The sequence below is a fragment of the Danio rerio genome, chromosome 5 (assembly GCF_052040795.2).
Source record: "Danio rerio strain M-AB ecotype USA chromosome 5, GRCz13ab, whole genome shotgun sequence".
Classification (NCBI taxonomy): domain Eukaryota; kingdom Metazoa; phylum Chordata; class Actinopteri; order Cypriniformes; family Danionidae; genus Danio; species Danio rerio.
Window position 1 is genome coordinate 69048851 of NC_141025.1, and position 27414 is coordinate 69076264.

The 27414-nt window shown below is 34.7% G+C and overlaps 1 protein-coding gene across 2 annotated transcripts; it reads left to right on the plus strand.

The window, feature by feature from the left end:
* sympk (symplekin) lies at nt 1–27414 on the plus strand. Of its 2 annotated transcripts, none has more exons than XM_087254368.1 (27): nt 1–132; nt 1779–1875; nt 1989–2054; nt 2147–2200; nt 2289–2362; nt 4150–4276; nt 4360–4609; nt 6064–6234; nt 6382–6621; nt 6701–6846; nt 8437–8587; nt 8938–9160; nt 11353–11503; nt 11582–11817; nt 13367–13448; nt 15247–15360; nt 15443–15590; nt 15708–15868; nt 18793–18901; nt 19031–19131; nt 19345–19435; nt 19573–19674; nt 21775–21962; nt 22055–22231; nt 24192–24302; nt 26020–26241; nt 27024–27414. In XM_087254368.1, the coding sequence occupies exons 2-27, from the start codon at nt 1786–1788 to the stop codon at nt 27183–27185; spliced, it is 3747 nt and encodes a 1248-aa protein (XP_087110494.1). In that variant the 5' UTR covers nt 1–132; nt 1779–1785; the 3' UTR covers nt 27186–27414. The 2 variants fall into 2 exon arrangements, with proteins under 2 accessions (XP_087110494.1, XP_087110495.1); XM_087254369.1 differs by having other exon boundaries at nt 27027–27414.

Genomic DNA, 27414 nt, shown 5'->3' on the forward strand with positions numbered 1-27414 from the left:
GGAAGTACATTCTTCTTCTCTTAGCATGGCGCTATCCGAGGGTAGTTGTTAGAGTGGGTGAATTAGTAACAAAATTAATCATATGGATATGTAATTTCCAAATAAGAAGTTATCGCAACAAAACTGAATAAGGTAACATACGATTTGTGTTTTTTAAGCTTGAACGGTTGCTTATTAGCGTCAGTGCTAACATTAATCGACAGCTTTTAAGCCTGTGTTTTCATTCTTCAAGTTTTATTTTAATTGAATTTCTCTAAAGTAAGTTTGAGTTAACGTTATTTGTGATACATGTTTGCTAAATATAATGTTTTAGTAAACCCCGAAAGCCTGTTTTGTAAGTGTATGTTATCCGGCTAATATTAGCCTAAGAGAAATAAACGACCTAACATTACATACATTTCAGTATGCGGTCCAAATAAAATGGGTTCAGCACTTTAATCTGCGTCTCACACAGTTTTCCAGGACAACTTTCCTCATCTTAGGTGTTTACTCGAGTTCAGCTTTAAAACTTTAGACAGTTTGGTAGTCCTTCTCATAACAGCTAGTCATTCATTCGTTCAAACCTGTCTTGTGTTTTTATTCACTGTAAATTGAAGTCAACTCAAAATGTTTGATTAAACCAAGTTATGAAACCAAATGGTTTGAGTACTGTAAACGTATATATTTATTGTGTAATTTACACATATATTATTGGTTTATATCGATAAAACATTTAGTTTTAGTAACTTAAGTATTTTAAGTTCACTTAATAAATCAGTATAAATTCAGTTAATATAATTAAGTCCGAGCAACTTTATAGCTACTCAATTGGTTTGGTATTGCTTCTACATTAGAGTTAACACAAAACAATTGAATGAATTAATTCTTAACTCATTCGACTTGAGTTCTGCTCAATATAAATCAGGTTATGAGTTACCATTACTCATATTCATTAAGTTAAAGTAACTAAGTTAATCAAACATGTTTCATTTAGTGATTTGCACTGTTAGGTTTTACAATGTTTGGTTTAAACATGCTTCCTTTTCACACATACACAAGTTTTACACCTGTTGATGTAATTAACAAGTTTGAATGCATTGGCATGGTGGGTCAGTGGTTAGTGCTGTCGCGTCACAGCAAGAAGGTTGCTGGTTCGAATTTGCATATTCTCCCGTTGTTTGCGTGGGTTTCCTCCGGGTGCTCCGGTTTCACACACAGTCCAAAGACATGCGCTATAGGTGAATTTAATAAGCTCAATTGGCCATAATGTATGTGTGTGAATGCAAGAGTTCATGGTTGTTTCCCAGTACTGGGTTGCAGCTGGAACGGTATCCACTGGGTAAAACATCTACTGGATAAGTTGGCGGTTCATTCCACTGTGGCAACCCCTGAAAAATAATAGGACTAAGCCGGAGGAAAATGAATGAAGGAATGAATTCGGTCATCGGATAATTCAGGAAATCAGTCTCAAAATTGTCTTTCAAGTTGCTAAAGTACCGTAAATTTACTGTCCAATGTGAGATTATCTTACAATAGATTAATGTATAAGGCTGTAATAGCTGTCTAATCTATAATCAAAAGGTTTAAATGATGAAGGCATGTCAGTTTGTATAAAAACTGAGGTCAACAGTAAAGCAGGAATTGGTTTAACTGTTACTACACAGTTATGTACAGTAATAATCTCGGTTTATTATATGCGCTGTGAAAGCGGTGAGCATTTTGCTGAATTGCTTTTTTTCCCCCTCCATAATTGTGCCTATTAAAGACAAAGTTAACCATTTGCAAACTGTGTTGCTCAGGTTGCTCATGATGGCTGGAGAACAAGCATCTGGTGCATCTTCACAGATCCACAGCAATGAGGAAGATAAAGCCTTTGACATGACCACCAGTGAAAAGGTGACACACTGGCCCATCTTTGCTTGTTACTAATCACTGCACTAGAATTGCTTAGGTATGGTTTGCAAAATGTGTCATATTTTAATTAAGCTTACATTGCTTTTCTCCATCAGGTGGTGGATCTGCTGAACCAGGCGGCTCTCATCTCTACTGAAGAAAAGCTCATTGTTCTCAAACAGGTTTTAAAATCATTTTCAGATTTTTTTAGGGATTAAAAATATGTTAAGTGTTCATTTTCGTGTATTTATGTTCTCTGTCTGTTTGTTTTTAGGTACAGGAGTTGGTTATCAACAAAGACCCGTCATTGCTTGATAATTTCCTGGATGTAAGTGTTATACCAGAATTTGTAAGCAGATGAAAATTAAACCACACGGAAATTAAACCTGTTTTCTTCTTTTATCCAATTTCCCCAGGAAATTATCGCATTTCAGACGGATAAATCCATTGAAGTGCGAAAGTTTGTGATTGGATTCATTGAGGAGGCATGGTGAGTTTTGGACTTGTAAGCATCTAGTATGCAATTTTGAAAGTGATATCTTTTTATTCTTAGATAAATAATTCCAAAATATATTTAAAACATGCTTGTTATGGATAAATATGGCTCTCAAACCTCCAGCTTGCAGCAGCAAGTCCTTGTTTTAATGAGTGATTCAATGAGTCCTATAATCAAATGATTCATTCAAACTGATTCTCTTAGACATAATGCAAGTTAATTAATCATTAAATCAAAAGATTTGTTTAAAAAGAGATTTATATAAGCTTAAAACACTACGGCAGGGGTGTCAAGCTGAAATTGGCGAGGGGCCATTTCAGTGACTGTCAATGAATTGCAGGGCCGTGTTAAAATTTTAAGCACAAGGAAAAAAGTGGAAACCTGACATAATTGATGCATCTTATGCCGAGTTCAGACTGCATGATTTTCAAAGTAGTCGTGTCACAGATGTTTTCACACTGCATGACTATCTGGGCTAGCGTTTCGCCGCTGCTTTGTTTACACTGCAAGATGGATCGTTGACAGGGACATTCACATTGCATGACTTTACTATAGGGAGAATCGCCGACAACTTCGTCCAAACCACGTCTCACAGCCAAAAACACGTAGTATATCTTTTGTTATTAACTACATAATGAGAAAGAAGCCTTTAATGGGGTAGAACATGTACATGTTTGCTCACCTGGGTTTAAAGGGAATTAGCTATTTCTCCTCAACGTTGATAATAAACTAATTTCTTTCTGTATGAAACGTCAAACAGACACAGTTGCTCCTGAGTCCTGTCAAACCTCCACTAGTTTTTCCTCCATTTCGTGGGTCCAAATAAACCGAAAAAGAGCGCTTTTAATTTCTCCCCCAGCCTGTGAAAGCTGCTCTCTCATTGGCTGTAGGCGATCGCTGATGTTATTTTCAGTCAAAACTCAATTCACACGGCATGATTTGAATCGCCGACAGCTCCAGATATTTAGCCAAATATCTCACAGGCATCGGCGACTTATCGGCGATTCTCTCAGATTGCGTCTTTGAAAGTTCATACTGTGTGATTGTCACTCACGTGCACAAGCAGCGATTTGCCTGTGATTTCAGGCATTTGTCGGCGATTTCTCAAAACCTGTCGGCGAGCCAAAATCGGGGCTAAAATCACGCATTAGGAAAACAGACATGACGTTTATATTTCAAGCATTACCTGTCACCAGAGATAATGCAAGTCAGCACATTTATCGTGCCACACATCAGCTGCTGAAATAAATCTGTGGTTGTGGTATGATTGACGTCAGTTGCGGGCAGGAGTGAGGAGGCGGGCCGACAGTTTGAGAGCCCTGCACTATGGTGTTAATAAACTTTACACAAACCTTACACAAAAATTACACAGTGTTACTCTGTTTCAGCTTTAGTCGACTGTTTTTATTTGTGATACTAAAAAAGGAAAAGAAAACAAACCAATATACAGTGTCTAAGAATGTATATACTATAATATATATATATATATATATATATATATATATATATATATATATATATATATATATATATATTATTTACTGTCATCATGATAAAGATAATTAAAAAAATCTGTTATTTTAAATGAGTTATTAAAGCTATAACTTTTAGAAATGTGTTGAAAAAGATCTTTCTGTTAAACAGAAATTGGAAAAAAAAAACAGGAGGGCTAATAATTCTGACCTCAGCTGTATATCGCACAACTCCACTATCTACTACATAATATTTTGACAAATATTTCACCAAGCTTTCTCTAAAGAGTTGTTTTTTATTCCATTCAGTAAAAGAGACAATGAGCTTCTGCTGCGGCTGATTGCCAACCTGAACATGCTGATGCGAGATGAGAGCGTGAACGTGGTGAAAAAGGCCATTCTGACACTCACTCAGCTCTACAAAGTGGCTTTACAGGTATCAGTTATTACACACTATTTAATATTAGACTGAGCTGATATTTTTAGGTGTCTTGATGGATGTTTGATTTGTTCTACTAGTGGCTGGTGCGCACTAAGAGTGTCACAGACATGCAGGAGGCATGCTGGGATATGGTAACTCAGATGAAAGGGGATGTCCTGGCTTTGCTTGATTCGGATAACGATGGAGTCCGCACTCACGCCATCAAATTCACAGAGTCCCTCATCATCACTCTGTCACCTCGAACGCCCGACTCTGACACACCCAAGAAGCAGGAGGGCGACATAAGCCTGGATAAAATCCCCAAAGACCACACATATATTCGATACGGTAGGAGCAGGGTCACAATTTTTGGGAATTATTCACACTTTTATTTATTTATTTATTTATTTATTTTTTGCTAATGACAAATAGTGCTACATAATTAATCAAAATTATAATGAAATAGTGATATGTCAAAATCCTGTGATTTAATTAAATAAATATTTGCTCTGCATGTTGTGGATTGTTTTGGGCACATATGCAGCTCATGATTTTTCATAGTAACCCATTGGTGCTTTTGTCTAAGAGCATGTTGGTTCATTGTAAATGCAGCTCTGCAACTGCTGTGAGTTCAGGTTGCTAATACCACTCATTTGGAAATGCAACAAGCCCCAAACATAGTCATAAACTTGCAATGATAAGCAAGTTTTACAAAAATGAAAGATTTACAGTTTAGCATTTGAAACGAAACAATTACAATTGTAATTTTACTGTTGAATGATTTGTAAAATATTGTTAATAATTAGTTATTGTGATAGTAATTCAAATTGTGTTTATTGTGTTTAATAATAATAATTATCATTATTATTATTTATAATTAACAAATAAATAATACTTATTTAATAATATTATTATTTATAATACTGTAGTGAGTAGCGCTGTGGCCTAACAGCAAGAAGGTCGCTGGTTTAAACCTCAGTTTGGTCAGTTGGCATTTCTGTGCGGAGTTTGCATGTTCTCCCTGTGTTCGCGTGGGTGTCCTCTGGGGTCTCCGGCTTCCCCCACAGTCTAAAGACATGTGGTACAGGTGAATTGGGTAGGCTAAATAGTGTATGTGTGTGAATGAGAGTGTATGGATGTTTCCCGTTGATGGGTTACAGCTGGAAGGGCATCCACTGCGTAAAACTTGTGCTGGATAAGTTGGCGGTTAATTCCACTGTGGCGACCCCTGATTAATTAAAAGGAATAATCCAAAAATAAAATGAATGAATGAATAAATATAAATGATTTACAATAATGATTTAGTTATTAAATGTTTCAATTTAGGATAGTCATTATTATTATTATTACTATTATTATTATTATTATTAATATTAATATTATTATTATTAGGTATAGTAGCAGCATTTAATATTTGAATATATTATAGTATATAATATATAGTTTAGCCCAAATTCTACACTGTGTCCAAAAAATACTGCAATATTGGAATAATAATGAAATTATTTTAATAATAATAATAATGATAATGATAGTAGTAGTATTAATGGGAATAATAGTAGTAATAATAATAATAATAACAATAATAATAATAATAATTGTAGTAATAGTAATAATAATAATAGTAATCATAGTAATAATAATTACTAAGTTCATGATTTATCAATAATTGCCTAATAATTTATGCATCTTTAATGACTCTGAAACTCTTAAATGTTGTACAGAATATTTCATTCTATTTACTTTTCTTTATTTTTCCTCTCCCCTTATCTGGCGCATCTTCATCGTGTCCTGCTCTAAAGACACATTATGTGAGGAGGGTAAGACGGCTCTGGATCAGCTGTTAAAGTTCATGGTTCACCCTGCCATCTCCAGCATTAATCTCACCACTGCACTGGGATCACTGGCCACACTGGCTAGACAGCGGCCTATGTTCATGTCCGAGGTGGTGCAGGCCTATGAGATGCTACATGGTGAGTTGTGATCAATGACATTGTTAGACAAGAGCAATGGTGCTACATGATTGCGCATTGCCTGTGATGCTACCAACCAGGGTTGCACGCTGTTGGAAAAATCTGATATCTTGATCCATTCTTGATCTGTTTTGTTGTGCTCCACAGCTAACTTGCCTCCAACTCTGGCTAAGTCTCAAGTGAGCAGTGTCCGCAAGAACCTGAAGCTTCACCTGGTGGCAGTGCTGAAGCATCCCAGCAGTGTGGACTTCCATGTTCAGATCTCCACCCTGCTGCAGGACCTGGGCATGTCTCCGAGCGAAATCACCCGCTGCACGCCAGTCGCCGTACAGCCCCGTAAGAGACTCCACCACGAGCCCTATGTGGAGGGCAAGAGGATCAAGATGGGTGAGTGGCTGTTTTCATGAGTTCTGCGTTGTTGATTAAACCCAAAACGAAGGGATTAATGCCTGGTTTGTGCTTACAGAGGCTGTGGAGGATGATGAGGATAAGGAGGAACCGGCTCCAGTCGTCACTCCAAAACCATCCTCCTCCATCGGCACCCAGTCAGCCATTGATCTCACTGCTGAGTTCCTGTTACCTTTGCTGACATCAGACAATGTGGCCAACCTGGTGCGTACATGACTAGTTATTGTTTAAGGTTTTTAAATTTGTTTTTCACGTTATACAGAGCAAACAAGAAAAAAAAAACACCCCTTTCCCAGAAGACTTTATCAGGGAACAATATGTAATCAAATGTCCATCGAGAAAATCAATGAAAGATGAAAACATGACACGAAAGTATGACAATAGTTCCTTTTTCTCATATTGTCGTGTTGTCTGCATCCATTTCCATCACAAGAGTTAAAAAAAAGTTGCCAGACCTTATAAAATGTTTCAACAACCCATCAGTCTTCTAGCCAGGAGAGAACCAAAGGCCGACATAGTAATTTGTCTTATGTTGAGAGGAGCATTCTCAGGGGCCACCGCTAACTATGCAAATAGTGATGTTTCTACTACCACCCCAAATGCCTCAGAAAAGGTCTAAAAAAAACTAGTGTATGTGTAAAGCTTTGGACACGCCTAAAACATGTGCGGCAGAAAAGCAGGAGCCGCGTACATGACTAGTTTGTAATTCCTTAACATGTCTGGTCTAAACTAATGTTAAGCTGTGTGTAGTTCCTCTTAAATTTTCTTTGTGCTTGAGTTGTTGTGTGGTTTAAAATGTGTTTCTTCACATATAAATAATAGTATAAATAATATAGTTATCATTTTTATTATTTTTTAATATAATTATACATCTAAAAAATTAGTACCTAAATTACTTTGGTCACACTTTACAATAAGGTTAGTTAGTTATTGTTAATTAATGCATTTACTAAGATGAACAAACAATGAACAATACATTTACTGCTGTATTTGTTCATGTTAGTTAACGTTAGTTAATGAAAATACAGTTGTTCATTGTTAGTTCATGTTAACTCATGGTGCATTAACTAATGTTAACAAGCATGGACTTGAATGTTAATATTGCATTCGTAAATGTTCAATTATGATTAATAAATGCTGTACATGTGTTGTTCATGATTAGTTCATGTTAGTAAATGCATTAACTAATGAACCTTATTTTAAAGTGTTACCATTACTTATTAGCTTTTTAAAAAACGAAGACAAAGATATGATATGATTGATTTTGATATTTTTATATTATTATATATATTATATTATGAGTTTATTTAAAAAATTACAATTCATGTTATATTACGCAAATATGGCTTCTGTTTTTCACTTTTAAATTTTAAAACCTCAATCTTTTATTTTGGTAGAAATCTGGAGGACGGTAATGTTAGTCTGTTAGTTTGTTTAGTTTATTTAATCAATTAAAGTGTATTTTATTGTTAATGTTAGTCTGTTTGATTTGGTTTATGTTTTAGGTTAGTTTATTCATTTCAATTTGACATTTTTGGTAATTATTTTAATTTTCATGCCCTTGTGAACACTTGTTCGCAAATGCTAGTGTATAGTAAAACCTGTTTGCATGCAAACTGATGTCATCACACAGGCAAGGAAAATTTAAACATTTAATAAGAGTTACATTTTAATTGAAATTTTAAAGATTGAAGCAAAAGTAAGTATAATTTAAAATCCGTTGTCAAAAGTCTGAGAACCCTGTATTTTGCTTAATGCTGTAACTTACAGCTTTTATGTTTCCAATCAATGCAGGTGCTCATCAGTATGGTTTACCTCCCTGAAGTGATGCCAGCCTCTTTCCAGGCCACTTACACGCCAGTAGAATCGGCTGGCACTGATGCCCAGATCAAACATTTAGCCAGGCTGATGGCCACACAGATGACTGCAGCTGGACTGGGACCAGGTAAGCTTTAGAAGGAAAAGCTCTTTTCAGAACAGCTGTAAAATAGGGCTGGGTATTATTTGGGGTTTTTACGATACTAACATATTGATACTAAGAGCATGCATCCATGCATCCACCCATCCACCCATCCATGCATCAACGCATCCACGCATCCATGTACGCATCTATGCATCCATGCATACATACATACCTACATGCATACATCCATACATGTATACATACATGCATTCATTCATAAATGCATACATACATGCATCCATCAATGCATACAAGCATCCATACAGTCATCCATGCGTACATACGGTTACGTTGCTTGTTGGACATCATCTTCTCTCTCTTCTGCTGCACAGGGCTGGAGCAGTGTAAGGCTCGAGATGAGGAGGTGAAAGAAGAGGGAGCAGCAGGAGAGTCCAGCTCCAAAGACCCACTCATTATCCGTAAGCTGTCTGCGGTGTCTCTCGGTCAAGCCATCTCAGTGGTCGGAGCATCGGCAGCCTACAAGAGCCCCATCATTGAAGAGGCTCCTCAGATTAAGAAGCTTCCAGAGCCCATCCTGCCCAGCACACAGCTCAAGTAAGAGTTCAACTGTCTATTAAAGAAATTTGCAGATTTTTTTGTTTTGTTTTTACCTCTTGTAAGAGCAATTTTTGTTTTGTGTTAAATATTTCAACCTTCAAGGATCAACATATATAAGTACACCCTCACAAATCTCTTATTTAGATTAATATTTTCTATAGGAGCTTTACAATATTACATTTGTGCATATACATTAGTTTAGTGAGTAGTAAAGCCAAATCTGGAGCTCATCTAACAAAATAACTTATTATAACGGTCTAAAATGAGTACACCCAAATTTATATGTTAGAGAAAAATAGCAAATAAAAACATTTAAATGAGTTAAATTCAAGAGAAACAAAAAATGTATAAAATGTTGCTGAAATTTTGTAGTCTGTAATTTGTTTTCCAATATTTCACATGAGTTTAAATGTATTCTCTTTCTATTTCTTAATATGTTTGGTGACTAAAATATTATTTTAATCAATATATCTGTTTAATAAATCTGTTTTACTCAAATGCACCAAAATATATTAGCTATATTTACTGAGAAATGGATAAAAATATACATTTTCAAAATGGTTTATACTCATTTAGGATGAGCACTGTAACTAATTACTTAGAATAGTCAATTGACCCTTTGCTAAGCCCTGCCCTTCTTAGTTACTGTTGCTACGCCTGTCAAGCTTTCGTGCGTGACACGTCTATTACAATGTGTATGCGCGCCAGTGTCAGACATTGCCAGGGATATAATTAGTCATTTTTGGCAAACAGGTGAGATATCTGAGAAAGCCAGACAAAAAAGGATTGCAGGTGAACGTTCACCACATAATAGGCAACCAATTAGAAAATAATTCTATCAAAATTGAAACTAGGTTAGCCTAGCCGCCTCATATGCCGACTATTCAACAGCTTAATTCATGCACAGCATGAGAGGTGAAATTTAAAAATAAATTAATAATAACTAATTAAACCGTGATTTTTCGTTTTAAGCAAAAAAGCCTTATAGATTAATTGTTGTGCAATTAAATATAGTGTAACTAACCGACGAGGAAACATGCATAGACAGTGCTTCTACATAATTCATTCACAGAAATAAAAGGCCAGAAAGGGGAAATTGGTGGATTTGTGCTGAATATTAGCATCATTCACCCATAACAATATACAGTACCTATAGCTGTCAGTATGTTTGTGTGCTTTTTATACTCTTTCTGTTCTAATTTGTAGTTGTGGAAGAAATAAATAAATTGACATGCAAATCAAAGTATAAACAGCAGAAGCGAATAAATAGATATATTAAATAGCAAATATTAATCCGACACCAAATATAAAAACATCAGTGATTTGTAGCTCTGACATGGACATGAGGGTTATAAATGACTGAAAAACAGCTGCTGGTAAAGTATATTGATTGCAAGTGCTCAGATTGTGATCATATCTCGGTTTTGTTCTGTTGATATGTCATTTCAAATATTCATAGCTTGAAACAGATGGAAATATGATTGCTGTTAGTATGACTACTATGGTGAGCAGTGCTCATGATATCAAGCGTAAAAAAAATGATAAAAAAAGTAAAAGACAGCTGTGAAACAGAACTTGCTTTGTATTTTTGTAGGAAACACAGTTGAGATCTTTTTAGGTTAAGAGGTGTGTGAGTTATTGCCGTTTATGAATTTCAGGAATATCGAAAACAAAACCAACTTAACTCCGCTCCTTTAGCGCCTCTTACAGAGCTTGATCCACACTGTCATTTCTCCCCTTGGGTTTTTGGTTTTAAAAAGGAAAAAAATTCCACCACCCTGTCCAAACTTACAGGATATCGGGGGTCAGATTTGCACAATCCATATGCACAACGCTTTGGCCTATTTCCTTCGCTCGAAAGCTTGACAGAGCTCCTGCGCGTAGCTATGGTTGTTAAGCCATGATTGGTGGGTGGCGGTTTTTGGGTGTGGCTTAGCGAAGGGTCAATTTCCAACTCTTAATACACTGATTTAAATATGGAAATAAATAGTCACTTTCCAAAACTTAATAGGAATGATTGACTAGTACACTTAAAGTTGTTTACCATTGGTTAATTTACATGCATGCAGCTTCTAATCTAGTGTTTATTAGCATTTCAGCCACTCAAACAGAAAGACTGTTAATCATCTGGTTTGATGGTCTCTTACGGTGGTCTGTTTTTGTTTTCTTCTCCTTCAATCCCCCTTCAGAGCCCCCGGTGCCAGTGGCAGAAAAAAAGTGTTCAAATTGGCAGATGTGGTGCAGCCGTTTTCAGAAGTTCAGATTGAGAAACTCGCCAACATGGCCATCAAGCGAATCCTTTACTCTGAGAAGGCCATTGCGCAGACTGGGATGTCCCATGTGAGCTTGCTTTTGAGGACTTTTCTGTCTATACTCAGCCAGTGTATTCGTTACACTCTCTTTTTGTTTTTCTCCTAGGTCAGAGTGAAGCTGCTTGCACGGTTGGTGACCCAGTTTGAGGGTACAAAGAAAAACGATTTGCTGCAGTTTGTCCTGGAGGATATGCGGAGCAGAAGTGAGCTGGCCTTCTCTCTGTTGTACCACGAATACAACGAATACTTGAGTCAGGAACCTTCAGGCTGTCTGGACAGCTACGAGCACTGTCTGTTCACACTGCTGTCCGGCCTGCAGGAAAGACCTGAGCAGAGGGACGGGTGAGCATCATCACTAAAAATCACTACATAATATAATCAGTAAATGTACGTAATATCACTTTTAAAGGCAGAGTTCACACAAAACTGAAAATTCTGTAATCATTTACTCATCCTGCTCTTTTATTTTCACAAGCTTGTTTGATTTTTTTTATTCTAGGGCTGGACGATTTTACAAATATCGCGATATCATGTTTTATGTCATCTGGTATCAATAATTATATATTTTTTTAACAATATATTTTGGCATGTTAAGATTTTTTTAACCACTTTTTTTTATTTACCAACATTACTAAGGCAAATAGTTGTAATAGTCAAACACAAAATTATTTAAACAATAAATTTAAAAACTAATAAAAAACTGATCTCTTTATAACAAAATAAACATCGTGTAAAAGAGCCTCTTAAACTTGATAAATAAAATGTTACAAATTGTGTGCAGTGGTAAAGGTAGATCAACATCTGTAAGGTGTGAATAGTAATGATACAGTAAATCTCAAAACTTGTAAACAAATCAAATTATGATTAACCTGAGCTTTTAAGTAAAGGAACTATCATCACTATTTAAATACATATTGACTGACTTTATTCCCCCCTATGCTAAAAACTCTTTTAGACAGAGAGCTTGTGGCTGGGATGCACAAGAAAAGAAACCAAAAAGCCACTCTGGCGGCATCCTTACATGCTTTTTTTATTTACAGTGTTCTCACTGCTGCTATACGCCACTCATTTTTGCAGCGTGGTTCACGTGTGCGCCGCTTGCACAACATGTTTGCGTTGCTCCCATATGCAAGTCGTGCAAACACTTTTCATTGTCAACTACACTAATTCAATGGATATTCTTATAACCATTTAAAGGGCACCTATACCCCTTTTAACAGATGTAAGATAAGCCTTTGGTGTCTCTAGAATGTGTGTAAAGTTTCAGCTCAAAATACCCATCAGATAATTTATTACAGCTCCAGAATATCCACATTTTAGACTCTGTATTTGAATGCCTTCTTGAAGCGTCCACGTATGACCTCTATGCGGCTCTGGTGATTCGATAATGAATTACAGCAATTTTTACAGCGTTTACTACATTACAAACATGCGCTGTTTTAAAAACGTATTAAACTTGTACAACTCATTCTTGAGGTGTAGATGATCACAAAGAGTTGGAACAGATCTTTTAATCCCATTAAAAAAAAATCCTCTTCTGTGGACATGTTTTTATGCGTTACTACAGAGACATGTCAATACACGGCAGTCAATCAATTCGGTGAGCAGGGAAAACAGCACTTCTACGTCACGTTGCGGTCGGCCTCAAAATCACTGGGATTGGGATGCTATTTTAATGTCAGAAATAATAATAAAAAAAATTCTTATTGTGTTTCTATCATTTCTATATGACAGTGAACACACTATACAGACACACAGTTCTGTCCAAACAGATTACAAAAGTTGGTTTTGCATCATAGGTGCCCTTTAAAAAAAAAAGAAGAAAAAAAAAGTTTTGTTAACTACTTGCGTGTATATTTTGGCGTGTTTAAAATGTCTGTCTTATTCACAGGCTTTTCACCAAGATTGTGTTGGAGGCTCCGATCATCACAGATTCAGCACTGGAGGTCATTCAGCGATACTGTGAGGACGAGGTCTGCAACATCCATACACTCCCATTTCTGATACAATCTTTTAAAACAGTGTTTTAATTGTGCTTTATTTTAGTCTACATAAATGTGTTTCTTGCTCAGAAACCCCCTAACTGTTGACCACATTTTGAGTTCACAATTGAAACTTGTAGGTGATAAAGGCATATTACACACAGTCTGTCAAATTAAGTTCAAATTTAAACAAACAAATAAAATTAATTAATTACTAAACAATGTCCTAGTCATATAAATTTTTAACCTAAAATGATACTTCTAACTCGTTACAAATTAAGCTGCGACTGATCTGAACACTTCTAACCTGCCATTGCACTCACAAGCTCAACAGAAACATATTATTGGTTTCAGTTTCAGTCTTGGAAATCTCATGCAACCTGGTGATTTAAATGCAATGTCACATAATGACACTCAAACATTTTCACATTTCACATTCATTTTAACAACCATAATAGCTCTTGTTTTTGCCTCCTTATCTTGCAATAAAAAAGTACTGGGTTATATACAGTAAGGCACGCTGTAAAAATGTCTTAATTAACAGTTGCAGTAACTTTATTTTTATGGTCCATTGGAGTATTAAAAGACTTTGATTAATATCTGCTGATACAGACATTCAACAAACATTTAACTGACTATAAGAAACTTTGCAAGTTCATGTCAACTTACACTAAACCCAACCTAGTAGTCTACTTATAATCTAATAAGAATTCGTTGCCATGTAGATGCAATGTAACTTAAATTCAATAAGCGGACCATTAAAATAAAGTGTGACCACAGTTGCTAATATCTTGTGATTCAAATGTTGTGATTGTGTTTTTTTCTTTTGTTTTCAACTTTTTTTGTGTGTAATCACCATTCTTATACATTTAACTAAAAAATGTCAATAATAATCAGCTTGGTGAACATTTCAACATGGAAAGTTGTCTGCAAAAAATCAAGATCCAATGAAATCTGAAAGCATAAATAAATGGAAACCCCTGTGAATCACAAACTGGGTAGCTGTTAATTAACAGGTACAGTTGCAGTCTGAATTAATCGCCCCCTGTTTATTTTTTCCCCAATTTCTGTTTAATGGAGATAAGACTTTTAAACACATTTCTAATCATAATAGTTTTAATTACTCATTTCTAATAATTTATTTTATCTTTGCCATGATGACAGTAAATAATATATTTTACTAGATATTTTTCAAAACAATTCTATACAGCTTAAAGTGACATTTAAAGGCTTAACTAGGTTAATAATTCTAATTAGTAAGGTTAGGGTAATTAGGCAAGTTATTGTGTAATGATGATTTGTTTTGTAGACTCTCAGAAAAAAATATTGCTTAAAACTACTAATAATCCTTAAAATAGTGTTTAAAAAAATTTAAAACTGATTTTATTCTAGCCAAAATAAAACAAATTAAGCTTTCACCAGAAGAAAAAATATTATCGGACATGCTGTGAAAATTTCTTTGCTCTGTTAAACATCATTTGGGAAATATTTAAAAGAAAAAAAATTCAGAGGGGGTTTAATAATTCTGATTGCAACTATATTTTTGACAGTGTAATTACATGGGTTTACATGGGCTTAACAATAATACTAACAGTAGAGTAGTAGCTAATTATTACCTAGTAATTTACATTCCTCTCAGTACGTGGTATGAACAAGTGGCACAAGACTAAAATAAAGTACTACTGTTTGTTTTTGTCTTCTTGAGGAGCATCTCTTCAGCTCTTAAATATTTAGATAAATAAAAAACGCATTTTGTAAGAAGCTCTAGCGTTCTTTGTTTGTCTTTCAGTCACGTGTTTACCTGGGCATGTCCACATTAAAGGAGCTCATCTTCAAACGGCCCTCCAGACAGTACCAGTACCTCAATGTCCTGCTGAATCTCACCTCTCATGAAAAAGAAAAGGTGGATTTCGACTCGTGTGTCGTTCATTATTGCTCTATATTCATTTTCACAGCAGTATAATAACAATCCCGATGTTGTTTAGGTGCGGTCGACTGCTCTTAGCTTCATCAAGCGCATGTACGAGAAGGAACATCTGAAGGACTGCATTGAGAAATTCGCTCTCACCTACATGCAGTTTCTGGTCCATCCCAACCCCCCATCTCTTCTGTTCGGAGCTGGAGAAGATACAGGTTTAGAAACATTTCCTAAACTTAAGGGCTCCCGGTGGCGGTCATTTCACAATAAATAATGCTGATGCAATAATAGTGTAAAATGAACTAAATGAATGGTGAATCTGTGTCCTCCAGAGGTGGCAGCTCCCTGGACGGAGGAGACGGTGCGCCAGTGTCTTTACCTCTACCTCTCCCTCCTGCCCCTCAACCATCGTCTGGTGCATGAACTGGCTGCCGTCTACACCGAGGCTATCGCTGACATCAAGCGCAGTGTGCTGCGGGTCATCGAGCAGCCTGTAAGAACATCTCGCACCACTAATGCTGCTCATACAAAAGTGGATTTCTTTACTATTATACTTGTCGTAATGTTGCTGTTTAAGAATGAAAAAGATTTGCAACGCTAAAAAGCAGGAAAATATAGTAGGTGAGATCTACTTAATATCACTAAGCATTGCTTCTGATCTCCATCAAACGCTTTAATTCTAGCCGAGAGTTTTTTGGGGGAATGCATGTATCACAATATCCCAAAATCAAATAATTCCCACTCAAGTGGCCGAGGCTTGGTTAAATTGCATTAGTGATGTGTTGTCTTTAGGACCAAGAGATGCTGTTTCACAGATCTAATATACTGATACACATGCAACCATTTGCATTCACAAACATATTGGGAGCTTTTTTTTATCAATCTTATTAAAAGTGGCATAATAGGAATATTTAAAAAAATATTTGTTCTCATTTTCAGGGGAGGCTCTTCATCTCTTTCTTTTATATTTTAATTTCTTGTTCCAACTTCATCTGTAATAAAATTGCTGAACTAGAACAATCTATGAAGTTGCAGGCGGTTATGGGAAAGGGTGGAAATTGTCATTATTTAGATTGTTATTGTTTATTCGCAGCTATTCATTGGGAACTGGGCTTGCATTTTTAGTTTTAGTCATTACAGTTGAAACTAGGGCTGCACAATATTTAGTTTCATCTATATTGTTTGTGCATCTGCAATGTTGTGTTGGGATTATAGTTGACCAGGAGCCACAGTTAAGAATACATGACATTTGTGGAGTCACTGCAGAGTTTAACCATAATGGAGTAAAAGTTAATCTTTTGCATTCGTTTTTATAACCTGTGACTGAGTTAGCATATCAATAGAAATTTCAATCATTCAGACACAAGAAATTGTACCTTTTGTAATTTTCATACAGATTAATTTTATTTAATTATTTATACATTTGAAGACTATAAAGTTTTATTTTACATTTGATTATTCAAATTATAGACCTGAAAACACTGTTCGACTCCCCAAAAAAGCAATAAATCGTGTATCTTTCACTTATATCTATATTTATTGTATTTCGCTAAATGTATATATATTTATTACATTTGATGCATGATTCACTCCCCTAAAGAATCATCACAATCAACTGTAATCACAATAACAATCACAATAACAATCACAATAAAACTGTCATTTTATTTCCGTTAACTGCAATGTTTCACTTTTTGCAACTAGTTAGTTTTAGTTTTACATAGATATTTACATTTATATATAACTTCTATCATATATATATATATATATATATATATATATATATATATATATATATATATATAATATCTAAATATAAATAAACATTTTCTCAAATATATGCATGAACACACAATAAATATACACAGCGTGCACACACATATATATTGTGTCAAAAACTAACTTTTGTTTTGAATGCAATTAATTACAATCAATTTTTGCCCAGCACTAAAAATCTGATATTTCAGCTTTTTTAGTGATGGTACTGTTAAGATTTTAATGGTATTACTACTTTTAATAATACCATTTATCGGTTTAGTACTTTAACAGTTCTCTTAATAGATACCTTTGTAGTGTTTTTTTGATTAAATAATAATAAAATAACAAACAAAAAAAAATTGAACAGAATTAACAACACTTTATTTTATTATTACATTTTTAATGTAAAATAAAACAAAACCAGTAATTGTAAAACTAATAAATAAAAAAAATCCTGTAAAAGAATGTACAATGGTTTGAAGGAAAATGACTCTCAGTTTTTAACCACTCTTCTGGAGAAAAATCTACAATTTTGACTTTTCTGGCTGAAGTTGTGACCTTTCTGGTGTTTATTTTATTATTATTTATTTTTTTTGTGCTCTCTGATGTTAAAAATACCCTTTTGAGTTGCAAAAAGCAGTTAAATAAGATCATGTTTATGATTTTTTATTAACGCATTCACATAAATGGGTTAAAGGTGTTTTGGGAGTTAACAATGTAAAAATTGTAAAGTTTTTTTTTTAAAATTCTTAATGAGATTAGTTTATTATTAGGCTATATTTGTAAATATAGTAATGTAATTGCATTTTTAATGTTTAAGATTTATTTAGGGCTATTGCAGAAAAAAATACTGTTTTCATTGTAACCAAATGTGTTTCTTTAACTTTGAAAATCATCCTAATTTAGAGAGACCTTATGGGATTGATTGCTAGCATAACAATGTGGATTATGTACTGTACATTTAGCTAGTCAGTCAAAAACTTTTCATTTGTCTTTCTGCAGTTAATTCACTTTTGAAATATGCTTAGCCAGATTGTTTGCAGTTCCGCTTATACAAGAAAACAACTTGTTGCGTTTGTTGCAACAGGCACTGTCGGTGTCCATTTGGGAAATACAGCACGCTTGATTCTTTCTGCCAGTCTGCAAGTTTACGAGCTGTTTGTGCGTGAGTTTTTGTTGTTAGCTATGTGTGTGTGCGTAGCGTGAGCCTGCGCTGAGTGTGTGCACACAGCCAAGAAAGTTTTTACCCTTGACGCGCTCGCCGGAAACACAAACATTTTACATGTGAGATTGCTATTTGTGCAGACGAATATCTAATATTGCAAATTAGAGAAGGTTGGTCAGTTAAAATCTGCTACTGTAAATAATTATTTGTTCAGCAATAATTTTCCAGTACTGATAGCAGAACCGTTAATGTCAGAGCTTATCGATACTTTGGTCTTTTCTATTTTAGCACCAATACCGATAAAGTACAGATTTTCAGCACCCATCCCTAAGCTTTTGTTAACAGGTTTATTTATTTTTTTATTTACAATAACAAACCTGGTACACTTGCATCTAAGTGGCTTCACAGCTCAAAGTCTTTTTAACAGAGGGGATTTTTACTTGTAGCTTTACATTAGCTTAATTTACGATACTTCGTCTACTTCATTTTTGTAGATAAGAGGAATGGGAATGAACTCTCCCGACCTGCTGCTCCTGGTGGAGAACTGTCCTAAAGGAGCAGAAACACTGGTCACTCGCTGTCTGCACATACTTACAGATAAAGGTGCGTGTATTTGTGTGTGTATATGTGTATGTGTGTGTTTGTGTGAAAGACAGAAATCAAGTGACTGCATCTATAAAAGCATCTCTGAGTAGTCTTTGTTTACCTTTGTGTATTGCTCCATCTTCACAGTGCCGCCATCTCCTGAATTGGTGGAGAGGGTGAGGGATCTTTATCACAAACGAGTGCCAGATGTTCGTTTCCTCATCCCAGTCATCAACGGTCTGGAGAAGGTTTGTCTCATCTCAACCGTCCTTCATTAATGTTGTTGAATTGCTGTTATTAGTGAGTCGGTTGCGTCAACTCAAACATCAAAACAACTATTTCAGCATTATTGTGGACAATACACACTACAATCAAAAATAAAAGACGTTTGCTGTTAGTTCAAACTAGTTATTTTTTGTCTCAGAAACCCTGTATAAAAGTGTCTAAATTGTATCCAACAGAATGAAGTGATTCAGGCTCTGCCTAAACTCATCAAGCTCAATCCCATCGTGGTGAAGGAGGTGTTCAACAGACTGCTGGGCACTCAACACAGTAATACCTGCTTATTTTCTTGTGTTTGTGTGCGCTTTTATTTATTATATTATTCATTTATTTATTTGTATTTACACGTGTTATAGCTTTGACTGAAGTTTGTTTTTGAATAAACCTGAAGGTCTGTTGTTCTGTAGGTGAAGGCAGTTCCTCCATGTCTCCACTCACTCCTGGAGAGCTGCTCATCGCCTTACACAACATTGACTCCTCTAAGTGTGACATGAAGTCAATCATTAAAGGTATCATCTCATTCATTTCAGTCCCTCCCAGCATATAAGTCCCTGTCATCTCTTCCAACAATATATATAAATAAATAATATATATATATATATATATATATATATATATATATATATATATATGAATAATTTAATTTATAATTAGACAAAATACTAAATATTGCACACTGTTTTATGCTTGCTGTGTCCAGATGTCAAAAGGTTAATCTTTAAAAAGAAACCTAATACTTAGCAATTGTTGAGAAATATATCATTTCTGAAAAAGGTTTTTGTTATGTAATAAGTGCTGAATTAAATGTTAAATGGCGTTGATTAAATACAGAGACTAGATAATTAATTAAAACATGCATATAAGTTGCAATTCTGATTATCAAGTTAACGATTATACTAAAATAAGGCTTATGTTGACTAAAAACTAAATTGTACATTTGTCAGAACTAATAATAATGTTAGTTCTGTTTATTTACTTTTTCTGATCTCTGGAAAAGTAATAAATATTGCAATTTGCTGTTTATTGTATTAATAATATTAAATGCAGGAAAATACATTGAAAATAGACATTAAACTTGAATAAAGAAACTATGATTAGAACTGACAGCTGATGTTTGAACGGATAAAACGCACCGCAAAAATATGTGACATTTATTATAACTGGTTTATGTGAATATTGTTTGTAGTTCACATAATACAAAATTCTTTAGAATAGTTTCAATAATCGTTAGGAAAAATTTGCCATTCACAATTTTTGTTTTATTGTTAGTCATATAATTATTTAGTTGTTTTGTCTTCAGAAATGGAAATATATATTCTGGAGTACAATCACTTTTAGGAAGGTTTCTACGCAAATTTTATAACTCAGACCCCAGACACTATCACAACATCATTTCACCCCTATTATAACAACATTAGCAGCAGATATACTTTACTTGCAATTTATATGCTTTCTTTTATTATAAAATATTGGTAAACATTTGATACAGATACCAAAATGTTATCTCATCTTATATTTATATAACTTTCCCATGCAAAAAATGTTTATAATTTAATGTTTATTTTTGGTACATAGTAAATGGTTGACACGTCAATATTAGAGATACTGGTCTTTGTTCACAGTACTTCTAAATAGATACCATTCAATTTTGATTTTCACGTTCCTTATCTTTTTATTTGTTTGTTTATTTAATTATAATTATCTTTAATCAATATTGGGGCTAGGATTTAAACAAAATAAGTGATGGATATTATCTTATTTCTCAATGTAAATTTGTAAATGTTTTAGCAATAAAAACTTTCCATAAAATATATTTGAAAAAAAAAATGCCATTAAACAGATATGAAAAACTGCAGTATTTAAAATTTAATTCATAATTATTTGATTAATTACAGAAATCTTTATGATTAAATGAATTTTAAATAAGCAGCAAGCCCAGTATATACATACAGATGCTGTCTAGTTAAATTAAATACATTTAGTAGTGGTAGTAGTTGTTGTAGCAGCAGCAGTAGTAGTAGTAGTAGTAGTAGTAGTAGTTGTTGCTGCAGGAGTTGTTGTAGTAGTTGTTGTAGCAGTAATTGTTGTATTAGTAGTTGCAATTGTTGTTGTTGTTGTTGTAGTAGTAATTGTTGTATTAGTAGTTGCAGTTGTTGTTGTTGTTGTTGTTGTAGTAGTGGGAGATGTTGTTGTAGTTTTAGTAGTAGTAATTGTTGTTGTTGTTGTTGTTGTTGTTGTAGTAGTAGTGGTAGTTGTTGTTGTAGTATTAGTTGTTGTAGTTGTTGTTAGTAATACTGGTAGTAGTAGTCGTTGTTGTTCTAGTAGTAGTAGTGGTAGTTGTAGTAATAGTGGTAGTTGTTATAGTAGTGGTAGTTGTTGTTGTAGTAGTAGTAAATGTTGTAGTATTAGTTGCTATTAGTAGTTGTTGCGGTTGTATTAGTAGTAGTTGTTGATGTTGTAGTAGTAGTTGTTGTATTAGTTGTTATTAGTTGTAGTTGTAGTAGTTGTTGTTGTAGTAGTTGTCATTAGTTTTTGTTGTAGTAGTTGTCGTTTTGGTAGTAGTTTTAGTAGCCTTTTCTTACATCTTTCATTGTTTTTTCCCTCTGCAGCCACCAACCTGTGTTTTGGGGAGAAGAACGTGTACACGTCTGAGGTGCTGGCTGTGGTGATGCAGCAGCTGATGGAGCAGACGCCTCTCCCCATTCTGCTAATGCGCACCGTCATCCAGTCCCTCACCATGTACCCTCGCCTGGCTGGCTTCGTCATGAACATCTTAGCCCGACTCATCCTCAAACAGGTCGATCAAAGACTCAGTACAATACATATAATCCATCCAGTCAGTGCCAACATCTCTCGCTTTATAACCTTGTGCTGATGAAATCTGTGCAGGTGTGGAAGTATCCGAAAGTGTGGGAGGGTTTTGTTAAGTGCTGCCAGCGCACCAAACCCCAGTCCTACAACGTTCTCCTCCAGCTGCCGCCTCCACAGCTGGCGAGTGTGTTCGAGCGCTGCCCGGAGATGAGAGAGCCTCTCCTGCAGCACGTCCACTCCTTCACTCCTCACCAGGTGCGTCTCCTCCTGTGAATTGTTTTTTCTTTTTCAAATATTTCCCAAATGATGTTTAACAGAGCAAGGAATTATTCGCAGTATTTCCGATCATTTTTTCTTCTTCTGGAGAACGTCTTATTTGTTTTTGTTTTTCTAGAATAAAAGCAGTTAAAACATTTTTAACACCATTTTAGGGTCATTGTTATTAGCTCCCTTAAATCTTACTTTATTTTGATTGTTTACAGAACAGACCATCGTTACATAATGATTTGCCTAATTTCCAGAACTTGCCTAAATAATGTAATTAACCTAGTTAAGCCTTTAAACTGCACTTTAATCTGAATACTAGTGTCCTGAAAAATATCAAGTAATATGTTCTGTCATCATGGCAAAGATAAAAGAAATCAGTTATTATAAATTCGTTATTAAGGGTGCTTTCACACCTGTAGATCGATTGCTTTGTTCTGAAACAGGGATTCAAATGTACCTGTTCAGATCAATGATGATCTTTGTTTTGAGGTTTAAGTGCAGAAATGAACAAAATAGGCCTAATACCAAATATTATAATCAGATCGTAATTTCGGTCAATTTTCCTAACAGATAAACAGCTCTCGTTAATATTTCAGCATGCTTTCACTTTCGTTTTTGACATGAAACGCACATTTACTGATCTCACCCTACTCATAATTCTCTCTTCATATAGCCGTATATATTGCTATTACATATTCATAATTCACTGTGATATAGCCTGGTTCAATAGTTCATTGGACCGTATTGTTTTCTCACTACAATCGCTCCGCTCTAGAGTTTGTTTCAATCAAGACGAGACCACCATATTCAGACAGTCTCAGACCAATTGATTGCATGTTTGCTGCATTCACATATGCCAAACAAACCGAGCTAACGGGGGAAATGCACCAGTTTCCCAAGCAAACGTCTCGGTGTGAAACAGCCTAAAACTATTATGTTTAGAAATGTGTTGTAAACTTCTCTTCGTTAAACAGAAATTGGAGGGAAAAATATACAGGGTGGGCTAATAATTCTGACTTCAACTGTAGCTGTTTCCTGGGATGCACAATAATATTGGACCTCTAAATCGAAATATAATTGCTTATTTTAATCATCAGCATTAGGCTGAAATGGAAAATTATGTTGAGTTCACAAACAAAGACGTTTTTCATTTTAAACTTTCCCAAAAACACCAACAAAACATATTGGCATCACATCTAGGCAAAAATCCAATACGCAGACATCTCTAATCTGGGAATGAATGGTTATTGAGACACATGGCACACACATTTTGGTTTTGGTGGTTTATGAGGACTCTCCATAGTTGTAATATATATTTTGTGCTGTAAAAATGCTTATTATATGGCCTACATGTAAACCAGTGAATGGAAAACACATGCTAAGTATGATTTTAGAAGTTTTGAATTAAGAGGACTTGAGAGATGTCCTCAAATTACCTCAAGATTATAATACCTAAGTTATACTAATGTCATAATACAGTAGTCAACATTCAAAGTGGATCAAAACAGTTTTTCAAAATTGTCCTAAGACATAAATAATGGGTGTTGTTCAATAATTTTAGGGCAACATTGATTGAATGTTTTCATCCACTTCAGATGTTGACTACTGTATATATTTGTACCAGTGTACACTCACACACTACTCAAACGTTTGAATTAAAGATTTTTTTGAAAGATTCTTTTTCTCAGGCTGACCCAGGTTGAATTGATATGATCAAAAACTCTTAAGTATTTACCTGTGATGTCAAAGCTTAATATTTAGTATCATTACTCCAGTCTTTAGGGTCATTTAATCTGTCAGAAATGATTGACATGCTGATTTATTATGGCCACAGCCATATCAGTGTATTGAGAAATAGTTTGTGTATTCAGGGTTTCAGAAGAAAAAGCTTGTTATACATTTTACTTCTATATCATTTTGATTTAAACGTTGTTTATTGATTCTATAGCAAGCTCACATTCCAACCTCCATAATGACCGTCCTGGAAGCCACCAACAGGAAACCAGAGCCTGAGCCACAACCTGAAATACAACATCCAGAAGTAATGGAAGAGCGAGAGGTATGTCACGATGAGACCGAAGTAGTAGATTTTTTCTTTCATATAATAACATACTTCCTTGTAACCGATGACAAAACTAAATAACTAAAAAGCAAGGCAATTTTACAGCTCTGTCATATCACATAAGCACACTCAAATGTAGGGCTGGCTATCATTCAATTTCAATATCGTTTCCTATACCGGTTTCTAATCAATACTTTTTTCGATACTAGTTTTATAATATTAGTTTCAATTCAATATAAATAAATTTTAATACTGATTCTGATATTTGAATTTGATACTGGTTCCTGATTATTACTACTTTTTATTCTAGTTTTATAACATTAGATTCAACTAGATGTCATTCAATTTCAATACCGATTTAGATACTGATACCTGATTAATATTTTTTTCGATACCAGTTTTATAAATTTAGTTTTAACAAGATATCGTTTAACTTCAATACCGATTCCACTTTGAATTCGATATCGGTTTCTGATTTATACTTTTTTCGATACCAGTTTCATAAATTTAGTTTTAACAAGTTATCATTTAATTGCAATATAGATTTTAATACTTTGCATTTAATACCGTTTCGTGATCGATGCTTTTTTATAACATTACCAGTTTTATAACATTAGTTTTAACAAGATATCATTCAAATCTAATACTGACTTCGATACTTTTAATTCGATACCGGTTCCTGATCAATACTTTTTCCGATACCAGTTTTTTAGAATTAGTTTTAACAAGATATGAGTTTATTTCAATACAGATTCCGATACTTTGAATTCGATACCAATTCCTGATTGGTACCTTTCTCGATACCAGTTTTATAAAATTTGTTTTAACAAGATGTTCAATTTCAATATCGATTCTGATACTTTGAACTTGATACCGGTTCCTGATCAATACTTTTTCCGATACATTTTTCATAGTCAAAAACACAATGTAACAAAATGAAACTAAACAATAAATCAGTCCAAATCAAATAGATTTCAGCTAAACATGAACAATTTCATGTCGCTTCATGAGTTTCATCGCTCCATCCTTAAAAGTTTTTAATCACTTAGCAGTTCTTCTTTAAAAAAATAGCATGTCTGGGTATTCAGGAGACGGACAAGCCTACTGTGCTGTCACAAAACCCTCTTGGTTAAAGTTAAGATTTACTTCAGTGACAAATTATTGAGCTTATTATGTTGAAACAGCCATGTTATCTGAAAATAAATTTAAATGAGGTGCAAACTAGGGCTGCACGATACTGGGAAAATATGCAATGTTTAGTGTTCAATAACAATGTTTCTTATGATGTAACTCGCAAACACAATTTTTTTAGCCATTAAAAAAGTTATGTTCTGATCATACTAAAATAAACAGGTATTATATTTATTTTTTAGCTAATTAAGTATAAACAAAAAGATGTCAAGGTGCAAACATTTAGACTTTAAAACACCACAAATTACTTGGTTTTCTTTTTTCTAATACTGTACAGCTTCACACTGTACAAAAGCTTTATGGCTACTTCATGTGTTGAGTAAAGTAGATTAAATAAAATCCATTTCCTGTAATTGCAATGAGCTCATACAGAATTGTTTTCCAGTCTTAACATGTATATTAATTTTTGTCTTCGCCAAATTCATTAAAAATGTATTAGAAGATTGAAAATAAATATATTAGGTGTTGATTGTTTATTTATTGGGTGTATGCTCTTTTCCTTTACTCTTTTCTTTTACTTCAGGTACCATTACCAAAGCATATATCAGTGCATGCACCAGTACAACAAGCAGAACCCCCAGCCCCGAAACCCATAGTGTTTACTGAGCCAATGCCACCACAAGAAAAACACCACCACCACCACCAGGTCCCATCCAGACGGGAAGTGGCAGAAGTAGCAGAGCCCATGGAGCAGGAAGAGACGGCCCATGTTCCAGAGGAGGACACATCTGAAGCAGCACCACAGGTAAAACTCATCATCATCTCTTTCAACCATGCACATATACAAGAGTGACATCAACACTCCACATTTTTTAGAAATGGGCTCATTTTACAATTCCCCAAGAGTTAAAACAGTGGAATTTTCTTCTTTTTAATCCATTTATCTGATCTCTGGGTCTGCTGGGAGGACTTTTAGCATAGCTTAGCATAAATCATTGAATTGGATTAGACCATTAGCATCTCGCTCAAAAATAAAAAAAACCTATTTGACTCTTGTGTTGTTACATTTGTGTTGAGACAAATAGAAATTGAATGGTTGCTTTTTTATGTAGGTATGGCTAGGAAATATAATCTTTTATAATAATTCTAATAATCAGGGATAATCTCAAGTAATAATCAGGGAACTTTGCTGCCGTACTATGATTTTAGCAGGCTAAAATCATAGTATGGCAGCAAAGATCCTTGATAATTACATGAGAATGATAGTAAAGTATCTAGACTTATTGACCTGGACATCAACTTTTCATTTTCTGTCGGTCTTAGTTGCATGGTGTAACTATAGAAGAGTTTGAGCAAGATGCTAATGGTTTAATTCGATTTAATGATCTATGCAAAACTAAGCTAAAAGTGCTCCCATCAGAGCCCGAGGTCAGATCAATGAATTCAAAAAGGGTAAAACTCAACTGTTTATCTCCAGGGGAGTTGTAAAATTAGATAATTTCCCATCAAAATAGAGTGTTTGATTAATCGCATCAAATGAGGACTGACTTCACGCTTAATGAATGTCACATATGACTTACTCTTCAGCAGATGGATGTGTCCGAGGAGGCTCCACAGTCCAGCCCATTAGCAGAAAAGGCAGATGAAAGCATGGACGAGTCAACTGCAGGACCTGCAGACGAGGCTGAAGAACCCGTAGAAGAGCCAGAGGAAGAGCATGCAGAAACTGGAGAAAGCAGTGCAGACTGACCACGCTTGAAGAATGACTGAATAGATGCACTGTTTCTGAAACAATGTCTCTTTCTATCCTGCTCCGTTCAGTGTACTTTGTAAGTTAGGAGTAAATCCGAAATGGATTATTTTTTGGTTAATTCTTTAGAGGTTATGAATAGTTCAAGTTATTTTGAAAATAAATTGATTTTGTATGTGCCACAAGTGTTTCATTTCTAAAATAATTTGTTGTCTGCAAAAAAATAAA

Excerpts from the sequence above, each read along its gene's own strand:
- sympk (XM_087254368.1), top strand. The coding sequence starts at position 1,786 with ATGATGGCTGGAGAACAAGCATCTGGTGCATCTTCACAGATCCACAGC. Across the intron at positions 2,055-2,146 it reads AGCTCATTGTTCTCAAACAG|GTACAGGAGTTGGTTATCAA; the intron begins GTTTTAAAATCA and ends GTTTGTTTTTAG. Across the intron at positions 26,242-27,023 it reads CATCTGAAGCAGCACCACAG|CAGATGGATGTGTCCGAGGA; the intron begins GTAAAACTCATC and ends CTTACTCTTCAG.